This window comes from Cydia fagiglandana, chromosome 7, assembly GCF_963556715.1.
Source record: "Cydia fagiglandana chromosome 7, ilCydFagi1.1, whole genome shotgun sequence".
Lineage (NCBI taxonomy): Eukaryota > Metazoa > Arthropoda > Insecta > Lepidoptera > Tortricidae > Cydia > Cydia fagiglandana.
This window is the reverse complement of record NC_085938.1, coordinates 20,043,290-20,058,731: the sequence shown is the minus strand read 5'-3', so window position 1 is coordinate 20,058,731 and position 15,442 is coordinate 20,043,290. Positions and strand designations below refer to the sequence as shown.

The following is a 15,442-nucleotide window of genomic DNA, read 5'->3' as shown; positions in this document are numbered from 1 at the left end:
CATATCTCTCCAAGCTTACTTGTTTTGAGGTCACCACTTACAATAATGATAGAGTGAGGGCGCCTTTACGACTATTTTATGTCGCTATAGTTAAATGCCTAACGGGTAAGTGCTTGGATTCTTAGTTCATTTGATACGCGGTGCTTGATAGTGGTAAATGGTGATAGAATATTCATTAGTTGCACTTTGCCCCGAGACTTTTTAAATAATATTATAGAAATGATGCCTTCGAGAATCGAACAAAGACGTACTAATTGCAGAGTTGTGAATGCTGGCGGGCAAATGTGGGACCAATTATATGGTTTTTGTGTAATTGTCTATTAAGTATCTACTTACTTAAGTTAACTTTAGCCAGTCTTCTCCGAGACCACGGGGACAATGCCGCCCTCGGAATATCCGAAGTAATTTAAAAGCTTAAGTAACGCGATTAAGTCCCGTTAAGTAAATAATAATGGGTCGTTCCTTGGTTGTTTAACGAACGTTTTAAATGAAAATATTGACGGTAGACTACAAGACGGATAGGCAGATAGCAGTGGCGGATTTGCAGTCTTTGCCGCCCTAGGCCCAATAGCCGCTCCTTTCGCAGCGCCCATCATATTGACTAGGTACATTTTAGGTTATTTCTAGTTATCATCAGCGAATTTTTTGTCACAATTTGCCGCCCCTAATTTTTTGCCGCCCTAGACCCGGGCCTACTGGGCTTTAGGGCAAATCCGCCACTGTAGATTATGTGGTATATAAGTACAAACTACAGAAACATATCTCATTCAAAGACCACAAATAGCCCGACCGGAATGAGGTAAATTGGCTAAACACACGTACCTATACTCACTATCATGATTGGCAAACTTTTGATCTAGGTTAGTGCATCGATTGCTTTGTAGGTTGTAGGGATAACGTTTGCACACCTTAACGAGTTTGCTTTACTTCTGACCTGAATTCCGTGACAGGGTGCTAACTGCTGAATAAAATGTTTAGGTACCTACCGTTCCAGACTAACAAACGTCCGGGGGGTGATTTTTGAATTTCCATCGCTCGATTTCGTCACTTCAAAATGGATAGAAAACGGCGAAATGCTAATTTTTGAAATACCAGCGATAGAAATTTGGAATCTAGTGGTATTGACCACTCGTTTTCAACTCTATTAAGTAAAATTGAATTTTTTTTTTTTAATTATGAATGGGCTTACTCATGGCCACAGACTAGCCGAGGCGTAGTAGTGGAGATATTATTGAACGAAATGCACAAAATCGAGCGGTTGAAATTCAAAAATCTGCCCCCAATCTGGAACGGTCACAGAGTTTGATTTCAGTAACACTAGACGCCTCTTTTGATATTTTGTTACGAATTTTAAGCATGCTGACTAACAGGTCACATCAGTTTTTTCGGGCCGACTATTTAATTCTATGAAAGAATTTAATGCGCCTTAGCCCAACACTGGGCTAGGATGGCTCACCTATCAGGTTAGATTAATACAAGACACAAGATATGTATTCAATTACCGTGCAGTCCATGTTAGTTGTGCTCGGCAGAGCATGATCAATCCATAATGGCTTAGTAGTAATTGCAGTGTACAGATGAGCGATTCAAATGGGTTTTTGTGTCAGAAGGCTGATGTGAGGAAAACAAAAAACGTCTTTTAATTATTTTTTAAAGCCCTTACGTTCATACATCACAATTTAGGACAAAATTATAAAATTTTAAAATCTACTTACCTTACAATGTCTTTTGTTTATCGTTTGCTTGGAAAAATACTTCATGTGCCAATTACTGAATGATTAATATACTCTAATTCTGGATCTCATTGTAACAAATAATCTTCATCATTTTTTCAATATTAAAATGTTTCAATTACAAAATAGTAAGTCTAGGTAGGTAGTTGTATTTTACACTAAACGATGAGATTTGTTAAGAACAGGTGCAGTCAGTAATACTTTAGCACCTTTGCATACAAACTTCTATTCAGCATGCAGCACTGTGGGTCGGCTTTTAGCACATGAGGTATTTTTCCAAGCAAACGATAAACAACAGTGCATGCCAAACTTCACTTATCAAGCACAGCTGCATCAATACAGTTAATTACTTACCGATCGGGCCAACTTCAAACGCCAAATGGCACCAGAAAGCGCCGTCGAGATGGGCTTCATTTGGCGTGCATCTGGCTGGCGGGGCCGCCTGGCACCGTGGGCGCCGAGCCGCGCCAAACGACATCAGTTTGTGTTTAATTTGACAGCTGGATTAGGAGGGTACGCTGATCTGTGTGATATTCTTTATTCCTATATTTAATTGCTCAAACGGGTCTGCCGCGATATAAACACAACACGACAATGAAATTATATCGCTGTAGACCCGTTTGTGTAATTACCTAAATATGTGTACAAAACGCGAGAGTTTAAAGTGTTACTGTTATAGCAGAGGGGCCATAGGAATATATAGACCAGCGGTGGAACAAAAATGGGTTTTGATAACATTAAAGTTTTTTCTTTTTTGATATGTTATTGTAAGCATGTTAAATAACATTCATGTAAAAAGTTAGAAAATTTTAGGTGGAGCGTTCGGCCATATTTAAATTTTCAATTTTTGCTAAATAACTATGTAAATATAAAATTAAAGTTACAAAAAACTTTAACATATTCAATAACACTTTAATTTATTCACAATATTCGGTTTTTAGAAATCTGGAACAGCTGCTTTCTGGTGAACGTAAAAACAGGAATTATAATGTAAATATAGAATTAGAGTAGCTGATATTGCAAAATTACGATATTATCTATCAACTTAGTATACATGTAAAAAGTTAGAAATGTAGACAATGTGCTTGTCTAGATATTGATTTCTCGTTAAGCAGTATAGCCAATATTGAATTAAAGTTTGTAGAGTTAATATTACACGGTCATAATAAAGATCTTACTTCTCACACAAAAGATTAGAAATATAAAATCACGGCGACACTAAATACTGATACGTAAGTATGCATTCCGAGCTTATATTAAGTTACATTTCAAACGCGCGGCGTTTGCGCGCGCCGCGCTGTGCGCCGTGGCAGGAGGCAGCGATCGACGGTAGCGGGCTAGCGGTTAGCGCGGTGCCCTTAAAAATACGCAAAGCGTTTATAAAATTATTATCAATGGTAAATAGTTATTTTACACAGTACACTAATGGAAACTTACCTTCCCTTATTTATTTCTATATGTACTAGGGATTGCCCGCGGTTTCGTTTACGTAGAATTCGTTATCGTGTTAAGTATAGAAATAATAGATACATTTGAAAATTATTTTAGGTGCATTGTCATACAGATAACTACCCTAATAAAGTATTCTTCAAATTCAATACACAGGTGTCATTTCAATATAATTTTGCGTAATTTGGCGCTTTTAGGTTATAAATGACTAGCGACATATATTTTTTAAGAGCGATCATCTCCGATAATATTTACTTTATCATAAAATCAATTTCAAACTGATGTTATTCAATATTTATCATTTTAAAGTCAATATTACCAACCAACTGATCCAATTTACCTACGGTAACAACTCAAAATTTGCATCAAATTAAATGCCACTTTTCTTATCCGTTACGAACAATCAAGAGGGCCTTTACGAGCTGATGTGGTGAAAATTTTATTTAACCTTCGTCCCTTAAAACCTTCACTACGCTCAAGGTTCAACTTTACGAACCACTCGCTACGCTCGTGGTTCAATTTTAGAATGTTTGAATTTGTGAATGTGCTTCCTGCCTCGCACAGCCAAACTGTGGAATGAACTGTCCGATACGACCTTCAAACCTTCAAAGACCCCCATCTTAAAGGTCGGCAACGCGCTTGCAACCCTTCTGGTGTTGCGGGTGTCCATGAGCGGCGGTAATCGCTAACCACCAGATGATCCGTCTGCTCGTTTGCCTCCTATTTAATAAAAAAAAATGTTTCCCTTGTTTGGGTATCAATATTAGCACGAGCGGTTAATCAACAACTTTTCCCCTTGTAAACCAAATAAATAAGGTAGGTGAGGTGCAGGCATATGAGGCCCGGCGGGTAACAAGGCCCAGCATTCAAAAATAGCAGTTGCTCCCTATTATTCCCAATTATTCTGAATTTGTACTTGTTGCTAAGAAGGCCCACTGTCAGTGCAGGTAAAAAGGTCTAGTCCCGGGCCTTATTGAACGTATGAGATGAAATATTAGATTAAAATATTTTAAGATAATTTTCAATATTTTTAATCTCTAATTAATAAGGTCGATTTGAAGAAACTTCTATGAAATTATGACTTATAAATAACACTTGCACTGCGTGGGCTGTCAAAATTGCTGCAGACTTTTCTTGGTCTAACTCTAATAATTTTTCACTTGCTTTATTGACCTAAAGACGTTTTAAAGAATCAAAAAGTCTAATAACATTGAGGCACTTATACTTTTTAAAGGCAGTAACTAATTACAAGTGACTTTTTTTTTGTTAATACATAGGTAGGTATTTACGATCATCATCATATATTTAAGAGTATGACTCTTGTCGGTGGAGCAATTTCCATGTTTGGCGGTCCTCCGCCTTCTCTTTGACAGCCCGATACGACACGACGTTGATCTTTTCCTTTATTTGATCCATGTACGCTCTCCTTGGTCTTCCCCTTTTCCTATTTGCTTCAACTTTCCCTTCTATGATATTTTTGATAAATTCGTCGTATCGTATCAGGTGCCCAAGCATCCTTCCTCTTCTATTGTCTATAGTTCTTAACAAACTCCTCCTCTCTCCTACTACATAGGCCACACTGAATGTTTTGCACTACTGGCCACTGGTAAATATTTAAATTATGAATTGTATATTAAAAAAAAAATACAGGCTTTTGATTATGGAATGTGACAAATGTTGGCGACAAATCGATCGTCTTTTGTTTTTAATGGCTTGTCAAAGTAAGTCAGTGCGTTGAACGTGGCTTTAACGCGAAAATATTTTTAGAGCTATGATTTTGTTATGATTTTAAAAGTTCGCTTACTCCGCAAGAGTGTAGTGCTTGCCTTCAAAATGCTTTTGGGATTGAAGCACCACATCTGAGCATCGTGAGGCGTTGGTATGGTGAATTTAGTAGAGACAGTATTATTCTAGATAATGATTTTCGTGAAGGTCGACCGTCCACGGCGATCATTCAAGGAAACGTGGCTACTGTGAGACGACTCATTGAAGAAAACCCACGAATCACCTATGACGAAATTTGAGGACAATTAGGGATAGGTATGAGACAAATACAAAAGATTTTACAAGAATATTTAAAAGTCGGGAAGCCTTGTTGTCTTTGGATTCTTCACGAATTAACTTCAGTCCAAAAACAGGTACTTTTTGACTGGTGCCGAGAAATGCTGCGTAAGTATAAGCAAGAAAGTTCAAATGCTGTATATAACATCGTTAGAGGAGATGAAACCTGGATTTACTGCTACGATCCGGAAAAAAGGCATTAGTCCAGTCAATGGGTCTTTCGAAGGTGACAGGAGGCCCATAGAAGTTCAACAAGCCAAAAGCGTTGCCAAACATTTTGATCGTCTGTTTTTTTTAAACGCGACTTTTTTGTACCGTACTTTTAAATAATAAAAGAACGTTAAATACTGAGTAGTACACTACCATTTGTGTGCCCGCAGTCATTGAAAAAGACCGCGAGAGACGACCGAGAAGCCGCATCCTCCTGCGTCATAATAATGCGTCCACCGATACCGCAATAAAGGCAAAAACATTTTTTAATTACGAAAACGTGGAAAATGTCTCTTATACGGATTATAATCCAGACATTGCACCCTGTGACTTCTATCTATTTCCCAAAATTAAGGATTTAATTTGGGGTTTGACATTTAAGACCCCGGATAAGGCAGTTACTACGTTTCATCACCACGTCGAAAACATGCAGTCAAGTGATTGGGCCTCATGCTTCCAAAAATGGTCCGAGCGAGTGAATATGTGCATAGAATGTAAAGGGAAACATTTTGAGAAGCAATAAATGTATTATTATGGTTATAAATGATTTTATTCAAAAGTTACGCAAAACTTTCAGTGTGGCCCTCGTATGCGTAAAACCTCTTCGTTAGTTTTCTTTTCTTTTACGATAGAATTGCGAAAAATAGATATTATGCAACGAGTGACGAATTTTGAAACACGGTCAAAGGGAGTGTTTTAACGTGCTTATTATAGCACCGGTCGTAATGTAGCACCAGATGTACTGTAAAAATTATGTTAAAAGATAATACTTACTGTTACGAATAAATATTTATACTGTAAAAAAATATCCCACCAAACACATTTTCATGTAAATTTTGTTGCTAAGACGAAACCATAAGACTCGCACTGTCAAAAAGTTGTCAGATCTCTTGTCGAGCCAAGCTTCAAACTCTACAAGCCCTAACTTCACTAACTCTACACCTTAGTCAAAATATGTGGCTTGGCTGTTTCGCTACCGCCACATGGGCATAAGGTGAAAAATTTATTAAATTCATTATTTTTAGGGTTCCGTACCTCAAAAGGAAAAATACTGAACCCTTATAGGATCACTTGTGTGTCTGGCTGTCCGTCTGTCACAGCCTATTTGCTCCGCAACTACTGCACCAATAAGTTGAAATTTGGTATACACATGTAAGTCTATAGCCCAAGGACATACATGTAAAGTAAATAATAGAAATTCAAATAAAGGGGTCACTTTTGAGATGAATGATAAATAGAATTAAAAAAAACTATATCTTGTTATAATTAATATAAGAGAATTAGAATATGAATTGATATAAGAGAATTTTGTTAGAATTTTAATTAGTATAAGATAGATATGTATATTGTCATGTTATTTTCTCGAACTCCCCATCGGCATACAAACCTCCTCAAGGTTTTGCCCACGATGGGTCTTGTAATAATAATGTACTTTATTTAGCTTATTGTTCAATAAATAAAAAAAAAATATATATATATATATATATATATATATATATATCAAACGAAGGGGCTCATTGTAAGAATCTCAGATATATTTTTTCATAATTTTAAAATAAATAGTTTAGAAGTTATTTAAGAAAATACGCAAAAAATGACCATTCCCCCCCCCTTATCTCCGAAACTACTGGGTCTAAAATTATGAAAAAAATACACATATTAGCTCTCTTCCTATAGATGACAGGAAAACCTATTAGAAATGTGCAGTTAAGCGTGAGTCGGACTTAAGTACCTAGTTTTCCGATACCTACGGGTTTTTTAAAGACATTTTATTCACTTTTCTCTAAAAAAAATATATTGTTAAAAATTGTGTAATGTACAGAACCCTTGGAACGCGAGTGCGACTCGCATTTGGGCGGTTTTTGTATTATACTTACATACAATAGTTCTTGTAGAAACGAAACGGCCAAGCCACACACTTTTGGTGTAGAGCTAGTAAAGTTAGAGGGCTTGTAGAGTTAGAAGCTTGGCAAGAGATCTGATAACTTTTTGACAGTGCGAGCCTTATGGTTTCGTTTGGGCAACATTTTACATCAAAATGTTTTTGATGGGATTTCACTTCTTTTTGTAAGTTGTTTATGACAATCTTCCATCCCCTAATTTAAAGGGTTGGGGGTGATTTACTATTAAAAATCCTGAAATAAGTATCTGGGGGCATCTGTTACACAATGTACTTCTTACTGATTCCCCATATAAACCCTTCACCCCGTAAGGGTAAACTTTGGGGTTGAAATCTGCCTTCACCCCGTAAGGGTAAACTTTGAGGTTGAAATCTATTCTATATCCTTCCCCATAACAATACCTATCTACATACCAAATTTCAACTAAATCGGTTCAGCGATTATTGATTTCCCATACAAAATTAAACCCCATCTTCATCCCCTTAGGGATAATTTTTTTTTTAATTTATTTGTTGTTTGTGTACTAAAACTATCTTACATACCAAATTTCAGCTTCTTAGAGGACTTCAGGAAGTACTCGGTATTGATGATCATCAAATGAGTGAGTCAGTGACGAAATCGAAGTTTTTAGATATGAATAAAATCTAAAGTATAAGAGCTATGCAATTGATATGCTTAATAAGTCCGAGAACTTTGTTTATCTGGTATAATCCAACCCCAAGTTATGAGGGTTCCAAAAAACGACAAAGCGCTTCGAGAAAAGGTAGATAGTGCCCTTGCGCTTTTCTCGTCTTGGCGGGGGCACTGCCGTGCCCCCAGATGTTAAAAGATGAGACTACTGTAACTAATAAAGATTTATGTTTAGTTACCTACTATTTTCGCGTAAACTAGACAATTTTTATATCTTTAGTTATTAAGACCCAAAATAATTATTTTCACTTATTATAAATAAATCCTCCTGTTATGAAGTATCAAATATTGTTATTTGTATATGTCTAACTCTTAAGTTAAAAACAATAAAATCTGTTATTACCTACTGTCAAAATGATTATTTTTTGCGGGATTAAGTTATACACTGGTAGTGTTCAATAAGGCCCATAATAGGACTTTTATAAAAGGTATATTTTCCAAGAGTATCGTAATATTTTTATAACTATTTTGGTATAATGAAGAAACTTAAATAAATGAGAAACCTATTTGAGTGAGTTTCTCATACTTCATATCCTGTTTATTAAAAAAAAAACATTTTAATTTAAGGTGGGCTGTATATAGGCATATACGGCCCACACGGAATATACAATAAGGTAAGTGAGGCCACTTACCTTATTGTATATTCAGGATGTATACCGTGTAATATTGATCAGTTGGTTTATAATATACATATTATGATATTGACGTTGAATAGGACAGGACATGACAATAGGAACCAGAAATAGGTATAGTTGGTCAAACCAATTTGTCAGTAAATAAAAACGATAAACTATATTCATCCTTTTCTTTTGGGTGCTAGTACTAGTGTAAGTCAAAGATAGTATGATGATTCTCCCTGTCTATGTTTGAAATGAGACAGTCCTTTGACAAACTATGTATAGTAAAAAATAGTTGTGAATATCTTGTACATTTTTATTACAATATTAGTCAAGATAATGAAATATAGCTGGTCAAGCAAATCTTGTCACTAAAAAAAGGCGCGAAATTCAAATTTTCTATGGAACGACATCCCTTCGCGCCTACATTTTTCAAATTTGCCGCCTCTTTCTACTGACAAGATCTGATTGACCAGCTGTAGGTATTTTTACTTAATAAGATATTTTAATTTCACGTAATGTCCGCATCTAATTTATATAGTTATGTGCACGGTAAACAAACAAATGAATGATAAGAAAAGACAGACAGTGTTACTGAGCGGGAGGTGGGGCGAGGGGCGAGGTATAGGTAGGCTATGATAGGCTCTCGAGCGCCGCGCCGGCGACTGACGGACCAGCGCGGCGTATGTATGAATTTCGCGCCTTTTTAACTAGATTTTACTATTACAATGCAAGCTACACACAGAAATTTCTTACTTTCCATAATATGGCTGCGTATATTATTTTATAGTAATAGACTTATTTTTACAGACTCTAATTCAATATTAGATCTTATAGGACAAAAAACGTATATTAATTCTAAAGCATATATCTTATTCTTCTAGCTTTTTAGCTTGCCTATTAACTTATAAATTTAGATATGTTGTTGTGGATTTATTAAACTTTAATTCAATATCGACAAAATAATAAGCTAATTGTAGTTTGACAAAGAAGCACGTTAAAAAAAATTCTAATAATTTTACATTATAAAGCGTCATACATATTATAAACAATGGAACTTAAACATTGCACTTTAATTCAATATTAAAAAATCATTACTAAAAATATATAAATACCTAATTTATATCTAACGCTCGTTCTAACTTTTCATCATATATAGCATATATGCTTAAAAATATGTCCTATATCAGATAAGTATCACTTTTTCAACTTTAGAATTATCAAAACTTTTAGTGCAAAAATCCGGTCCCACTATTGAGCTAATAGTTGTGTTCAGATTGTTTTGAACACCTCGGAACTTAATCTCTTCCACTGATGGGTGCCTTAATTCACAGCTTTAAATTACACTGCTAATTATAATACACCCACTGCCATGACATAAATGTATTTTCTCTATACTTTAAAGTTGTGGGGAAGAGATCGTTTTTTAGCGACAAGACTTAAGAGCGCCTTTAATGGGCATTTTCACTGAACTGTGCCCCTTCAACGGCCGGTTAGCAATCGTTACAAAACTGACGGTCAGTGTCAAATCCCAGACTCTACATTTTGTCAGGAATGCAACGGTTAGACGTTACTGAAACACAAGTCGCGCTTTAAAATACAAGTTAAATGAAATAGTACATTATTGTCGAGGCTCGGAAGTAGCTACTTGCAGGCTGAGGATTCGTTTTAAACGGACGACCTTGGGAGTCCGTTTAATTGAATCCGAAGCCAGCAAGTAGCCTTCCAGCCGAGTCATATATAGTGCTTTTCTCAAAAATGGTGCAAGAAATATAAATATGTATCATAGAAATATTTTACAAAACCAACATTCTTACGTATATATTTTCACATAAAAAAGCCCATGCCGCCTTTTTATTTTTTTAATAAAAAAATAGAAGTGTATTTTTCTGCCGAAAATACGCCAACCTATTTGAGACAACTAAATAGTCGCGGTACTAATCATCTGTTTGGCTGTTTAATGGGCCTGTGCCCTCATTTAATATGGCCATTTCAAATTTTAAAAAGTTTGGAACTCGACAAATAATGGAATTTGTATATGCAACATTGCAGTCCCAAAAGCGAGACTGCAATGTTTTTAACTTTTTAATTTTTGAGTGTCCATAAACTACGCGCTTCGCGACCTATTTTTTAGACGGCAAAGTCGACTTTGCCGTCCATTTTTGAGAAAATGCTATTTACCTGAGTTGCTATATTTGCAATAAAGAAGTATTTATATTGTATTGTATTGTAATATTTCATAGTGAATTATGTATGCGCATGTAATTAATTTGGTTTGTTTATTACTGTATTACGTAGTTAAAATTCAGTAGGTGAATAATTGAACTCATTTTCATAATCGGCTTAACACAATCAAGATAAGTGACTTAATTGAATAACTATGTGAATCATTCATCATCATGGTTTCCACAACTCCCACACGAGTAAGTACCTACCTAGGTACGTAAAAATAGTCTTGTATGTAAGTTTTTTTATGATATAGGAGGCAAACGACCAAGCGGATCACCTGATGGTATGCGATTACCGCCGCCCATGGGGTGTCCAACACCAGAAGGGTTGTAAGTGCGTTGCCGGCCTTTAAGATGGGACAACGCTCTTTTCTTGAAGGTTTGAAGGTCGTATCGGCCCGCAAATACCGCAGGCGACAGTCCATTCCACGGTATAGCTGTGCGAATTTTTTTAATCATTGTTATGTATGTATATTGGTGGAGGGTAGGGTTAATTCTCCCCGCGCGCCCTCTGGCGCCGGCACTTTTGTAACTTTTGTCAGTCCGGTAATAAACCTATGTACTGAACGCACGGTTTTCTATTTAGCACCCCCGAGAACCCTTCGTACCATTCCCCTGGGCTTATACATACCAATCATGATATCAATACTTTTAACGCTGAGCGATGGGCTTTACGTTCGATCAACCCACGTACGTATTACAATTAGGTGAATGCGCGGTATTAATCCACTGTTGATTGCTCTATCAATCATTTTCGCTACATATGCCCGCTGGGGTTTTCCTTTCAGGCGAACCTTTTAATATCTTTCCCTCTATTAATATATCAAGCTACATATTATAAAAGGCTACATAAGGAGTTCATGAATAATCAAAACCAATCGTAATTTTAATCATATTTATTTCTAAGAATCCAGATTCATTTCTTACACTTAAAATAAGTTTTTTAAGGCTTTCAACTTGTCTCTTAATGTGACATGTCCCTAAGCTAGGAAAATATAAGGCGCTACAATAGGGCGCACGAAAGGTGTACCAATACAATTATACATTTGGTACCTATTTTACCAGCGCAAAGGATAAGGTAGTTTATCCTCGAAGAAAACCCAATGCCCCAACTTTACCTGCAAGAATTCTAATTAAATGTGTCCAAGCAAGTTAAAATGCCGAAACCAAGCGTACCTAGCTTGGTTTCGGCATTTGATGACAATACAGATGTTATTCCAATTGTATACTAAGTAGCTTATGTCTCAGTACCACGAGTGCAGTGTGATCTCTAGGTTAGGATTCAACTCAGTTGATCGCTGGTCAGACCGGTAATTATGTCTTGAATTATTTTGTACTTGTTAAAGACTTATGGAAAAACTCGAGTATTTTCTAGAGATTTAAGATTATTGTAACAAAACCAAGACATAGGTATTGAATCTCCAAAAATAAGAAAGCAGTCCTCTCAAGACTCAAAAGACTGAAGTACATATTTAGCGCAGACTCAAATTGAATCGAGTTCATCCATCAAAGGCTTAATAATTCACATCTGAAACGAATATCATTAGTCCCTCTGAGAACATGTCAGATCGAAAGACATTTATGATATTAGTCGGATACCGTTCCAGCAACATTTCCAAGTCTAGTCATTGGGCATCACGTTAAAATGGTTCTAGTCAAGCGAATGCTTGGCCACGCTTGGTAACTAGGGATTCAGACTCAGGAATTTACTGCGTTAAGTTTTGGCGTAGCGCCATCGTAACTCCGCGCATCCGGCAGAGCTTAGTCCGAAACTATTTTAATAGAAACAAATAAAAATTGGAAAACTTGCAAGACGTTGTTCTTGGTTATTGTAAGCTTATGTTTGGAACATTTATATGGAAGTAATCAATGAAGTTGGAAGAAAACTGTGTTACCTGGATATAGGCTGTGATATATTGAATCATCATCATCATCATCTCAGCCATAAGACGTCCACTGCTGAACATAGGCCTCCCCATTGTTATGGGGGGTGAATGCCATAATCGCCACGCTTGGCAGGCGGGTTGGCGATCGCAGTCGAGTACACCGAATTTGAGGGACGCTGCTGCCTGTCCACCGGTGGTCTTGGACGTAGTTTAAGGACATACCCGGGTCCAATATATTGAATGAAAAGAATGGTGCCTCTCAAAAAGACCAAAGAAAATACAAAAAGGCAGGCTCAACATTCAAACAAGTAGGTAAATCAAAGAAAGACTAGTGTCTAAATCAACAGTACAGTAACAGAGAAAGAAATTACTAAAGAAAGGAAGAGGTAAGATTAACAATTGGAAGAACAATCAAAGGAAGACTAGTGCATTCTGTTATAATTGGAAGGGCTTCCGGACAGCTATCATCAACTGAAAAGTCTTGACTGTTTCCCTAGAAACATCAGTATAATAGTAGCAGAGAAATTAATAGTGAATAGAATCAGGCGTTACTTTGCGGAAATCCATATTAATTAAAACCAAAATATTACTTTGCTAATCCGCGTAAAAAGATAACGTGCTAGTCAATCAGTGCTAACCCGTTATACTTACTTGCGTTGCGTTGCGTTGTTTGTTACTTGTTGTTGTTGCGTTATCTTTTTACGCGGATTAGCAAAGTAATATTTTGGTTTTAATTAGAGAAATTAATGACTAAAGAAGGATTTACAAGAAAATAAAACCAGTCAAGAAAGACTATATAGTATCTTAATTCACCATCAGTTTCCACAGCCTTACAACTATAGTACTTCGAGGAAGTGTCTAGACAGAAGAGAAGTCATTAGATAATGCCGCGGGGCGTCGTGTTCCGCTAAAGGCATCAGTAAGAGTAGCAGATAAATTAATGACTGCAGAAAGGGAAGACTAGACCGAGTATGATGTCGAGGACAGGGCGAAGTGGAGAAGGTTAAGCAGGAAAGCTGACCCCGCCACCATGTGGGATAGATAGCTAGGAAGAAAGAGAGAGAAAGGGAAGACTAGTGTCTCAATTCGTCATCAGTTTCCACAGCTTCACAGCTATGGTACTTCGAGGAAGTGTCTGGACAGCTTTCAGCGACTGACAGGTCGTCAGATGAGGCCGCGGGGGCCTCGTGCTCGGCTAGAGGCATTAGTTCTTCGTCGCCGGAGTACTCGGAGCCGTCGCGCCGGGTGTCGGCGCGGTCGTTGCGGATCCAACAGGCTGGGAAAAAAGATAGGATGATAAAAAGGTGACATTAGCCTAATTAGTTTTTGGGTCATTATAGACACACTGGAAAAACACGCTTCTACTATTTTTTATACCACGTCGGTGGCAAACAAGCATATGACTCGCATCATAACAAGCGAGCCCCGTAACCTACAGATGCCTGCCATTGTAGGTGCTAGGTACATATTTAAAAACTCGATTAATATGTAATTGACTACGGAACCCTAAAAAGGATTGCCGTAAAAACCTGAAGGTATTTTTAGCATTACTGTATACCTATATGCACACAATTAAGCTGTTAACTATTGTCCACAGGAGTGCCAACTTTGGTTTACAAATCTAAGTGACCCATATTATATACAAAGTAAACATACCATATGAATTGCAAACGTTTCTCAAGATTTCTTTTTGTTTTATAGTGCGCCGGATTCCGTAATAAAACTGCAATTAATGCAATCAAACCAGAACTTGGAACCAAAATACAAACTTCTGCGAAAATGGCCTCGATGCGGAAACGTCCCGTTGCATATTCAAGTTATGATTTAGGGTGGCGCGAACTTGGTAAATAAATTGGTTTCTACGGTGCCATGGTTGGACCGTGGCCGAAGGCCTTATAGAACTTCCAGTACAACTTCATATAGGGACCGATTCGGGTTTTGAAATAGACATCTATTAGATATTAGTATTACGACGAGGATACCGTTGGAATGAACTTAGCGGCATGTAATGATGTCTTAGTCTCGTTAACTAGCGATTTTATGAGTTTATCTTTATTGTCACAATTCAACTCGGAATTTAACGCTAATAATCGAATATTAGACCTAGTATTTTGTAGCGAGAACTGTCACGTTATGGATTGCACGCACCCACTTGTGGCACAAGATGATCATCATAAGGCACTTTGCATCGATCTGCCTCTTTGTTTACCTGCACCTTTAAAAACTAATACGTCTTCTAAAAAAATGTTTTTTAGCGCTGATTTCGATAATATTCGAGTAGGTCTTAAATCTGTAGACTGGGATACAACTTTTTCTTCCATGCATGACGTGGAGACTAGAGTATTATTTTTATATGAAACCCTTAATGACTTAATTGATAAATACGTGCCTACGCGAAAACTCACAGGTACCCATAAGTATCCACCGTGGTATAACCGTCCTCTCATAAAGCTGAGTAATGAAAAACGTAAGTATCATAAAAAATGGAAGACTTACGGGAACCTTAAAGACTATCATATTTTCTCAAAACTTAGGTCAAGACTTAAAAAAATGGAACATGAATGTTATTTATCCTTTAACACGAAAGCGGAATTGAGAATAGCTGAACACCCAAAATATTTTTGGTCATTTGTAAAATCAAAAAAGAACACTGGTGGCTATCCCCAA

General features: G+C 36.9%; 1 protein-coding gene across 1 annotated transcript in view; it reads right to left on the bottom strand.

Moving 5' to 3' along the window:
- Window positions 1-11,804: 11,804 nt before the first annotated feature.
- The window catches only part of LOC134666140 (popeye domain-containing protein 3-like), a 36,975-nt gene continuing 33,337 nt past the window's right edge, over window positions 11,805-15,442 (bottom strand). Inside the window, exon 8 of the mRNA XM_063523296.1 lies at window positions 11,805-14,051. Coding sequence (XP_063379366.1) covers window positions 13,849-14,051 — 203 coding nt within the window. The 3' untranslated portion in view covers window positions 11,805-13,848. The remainder of the gene's footprint in view (window positions 14,052-15,442) is intronic.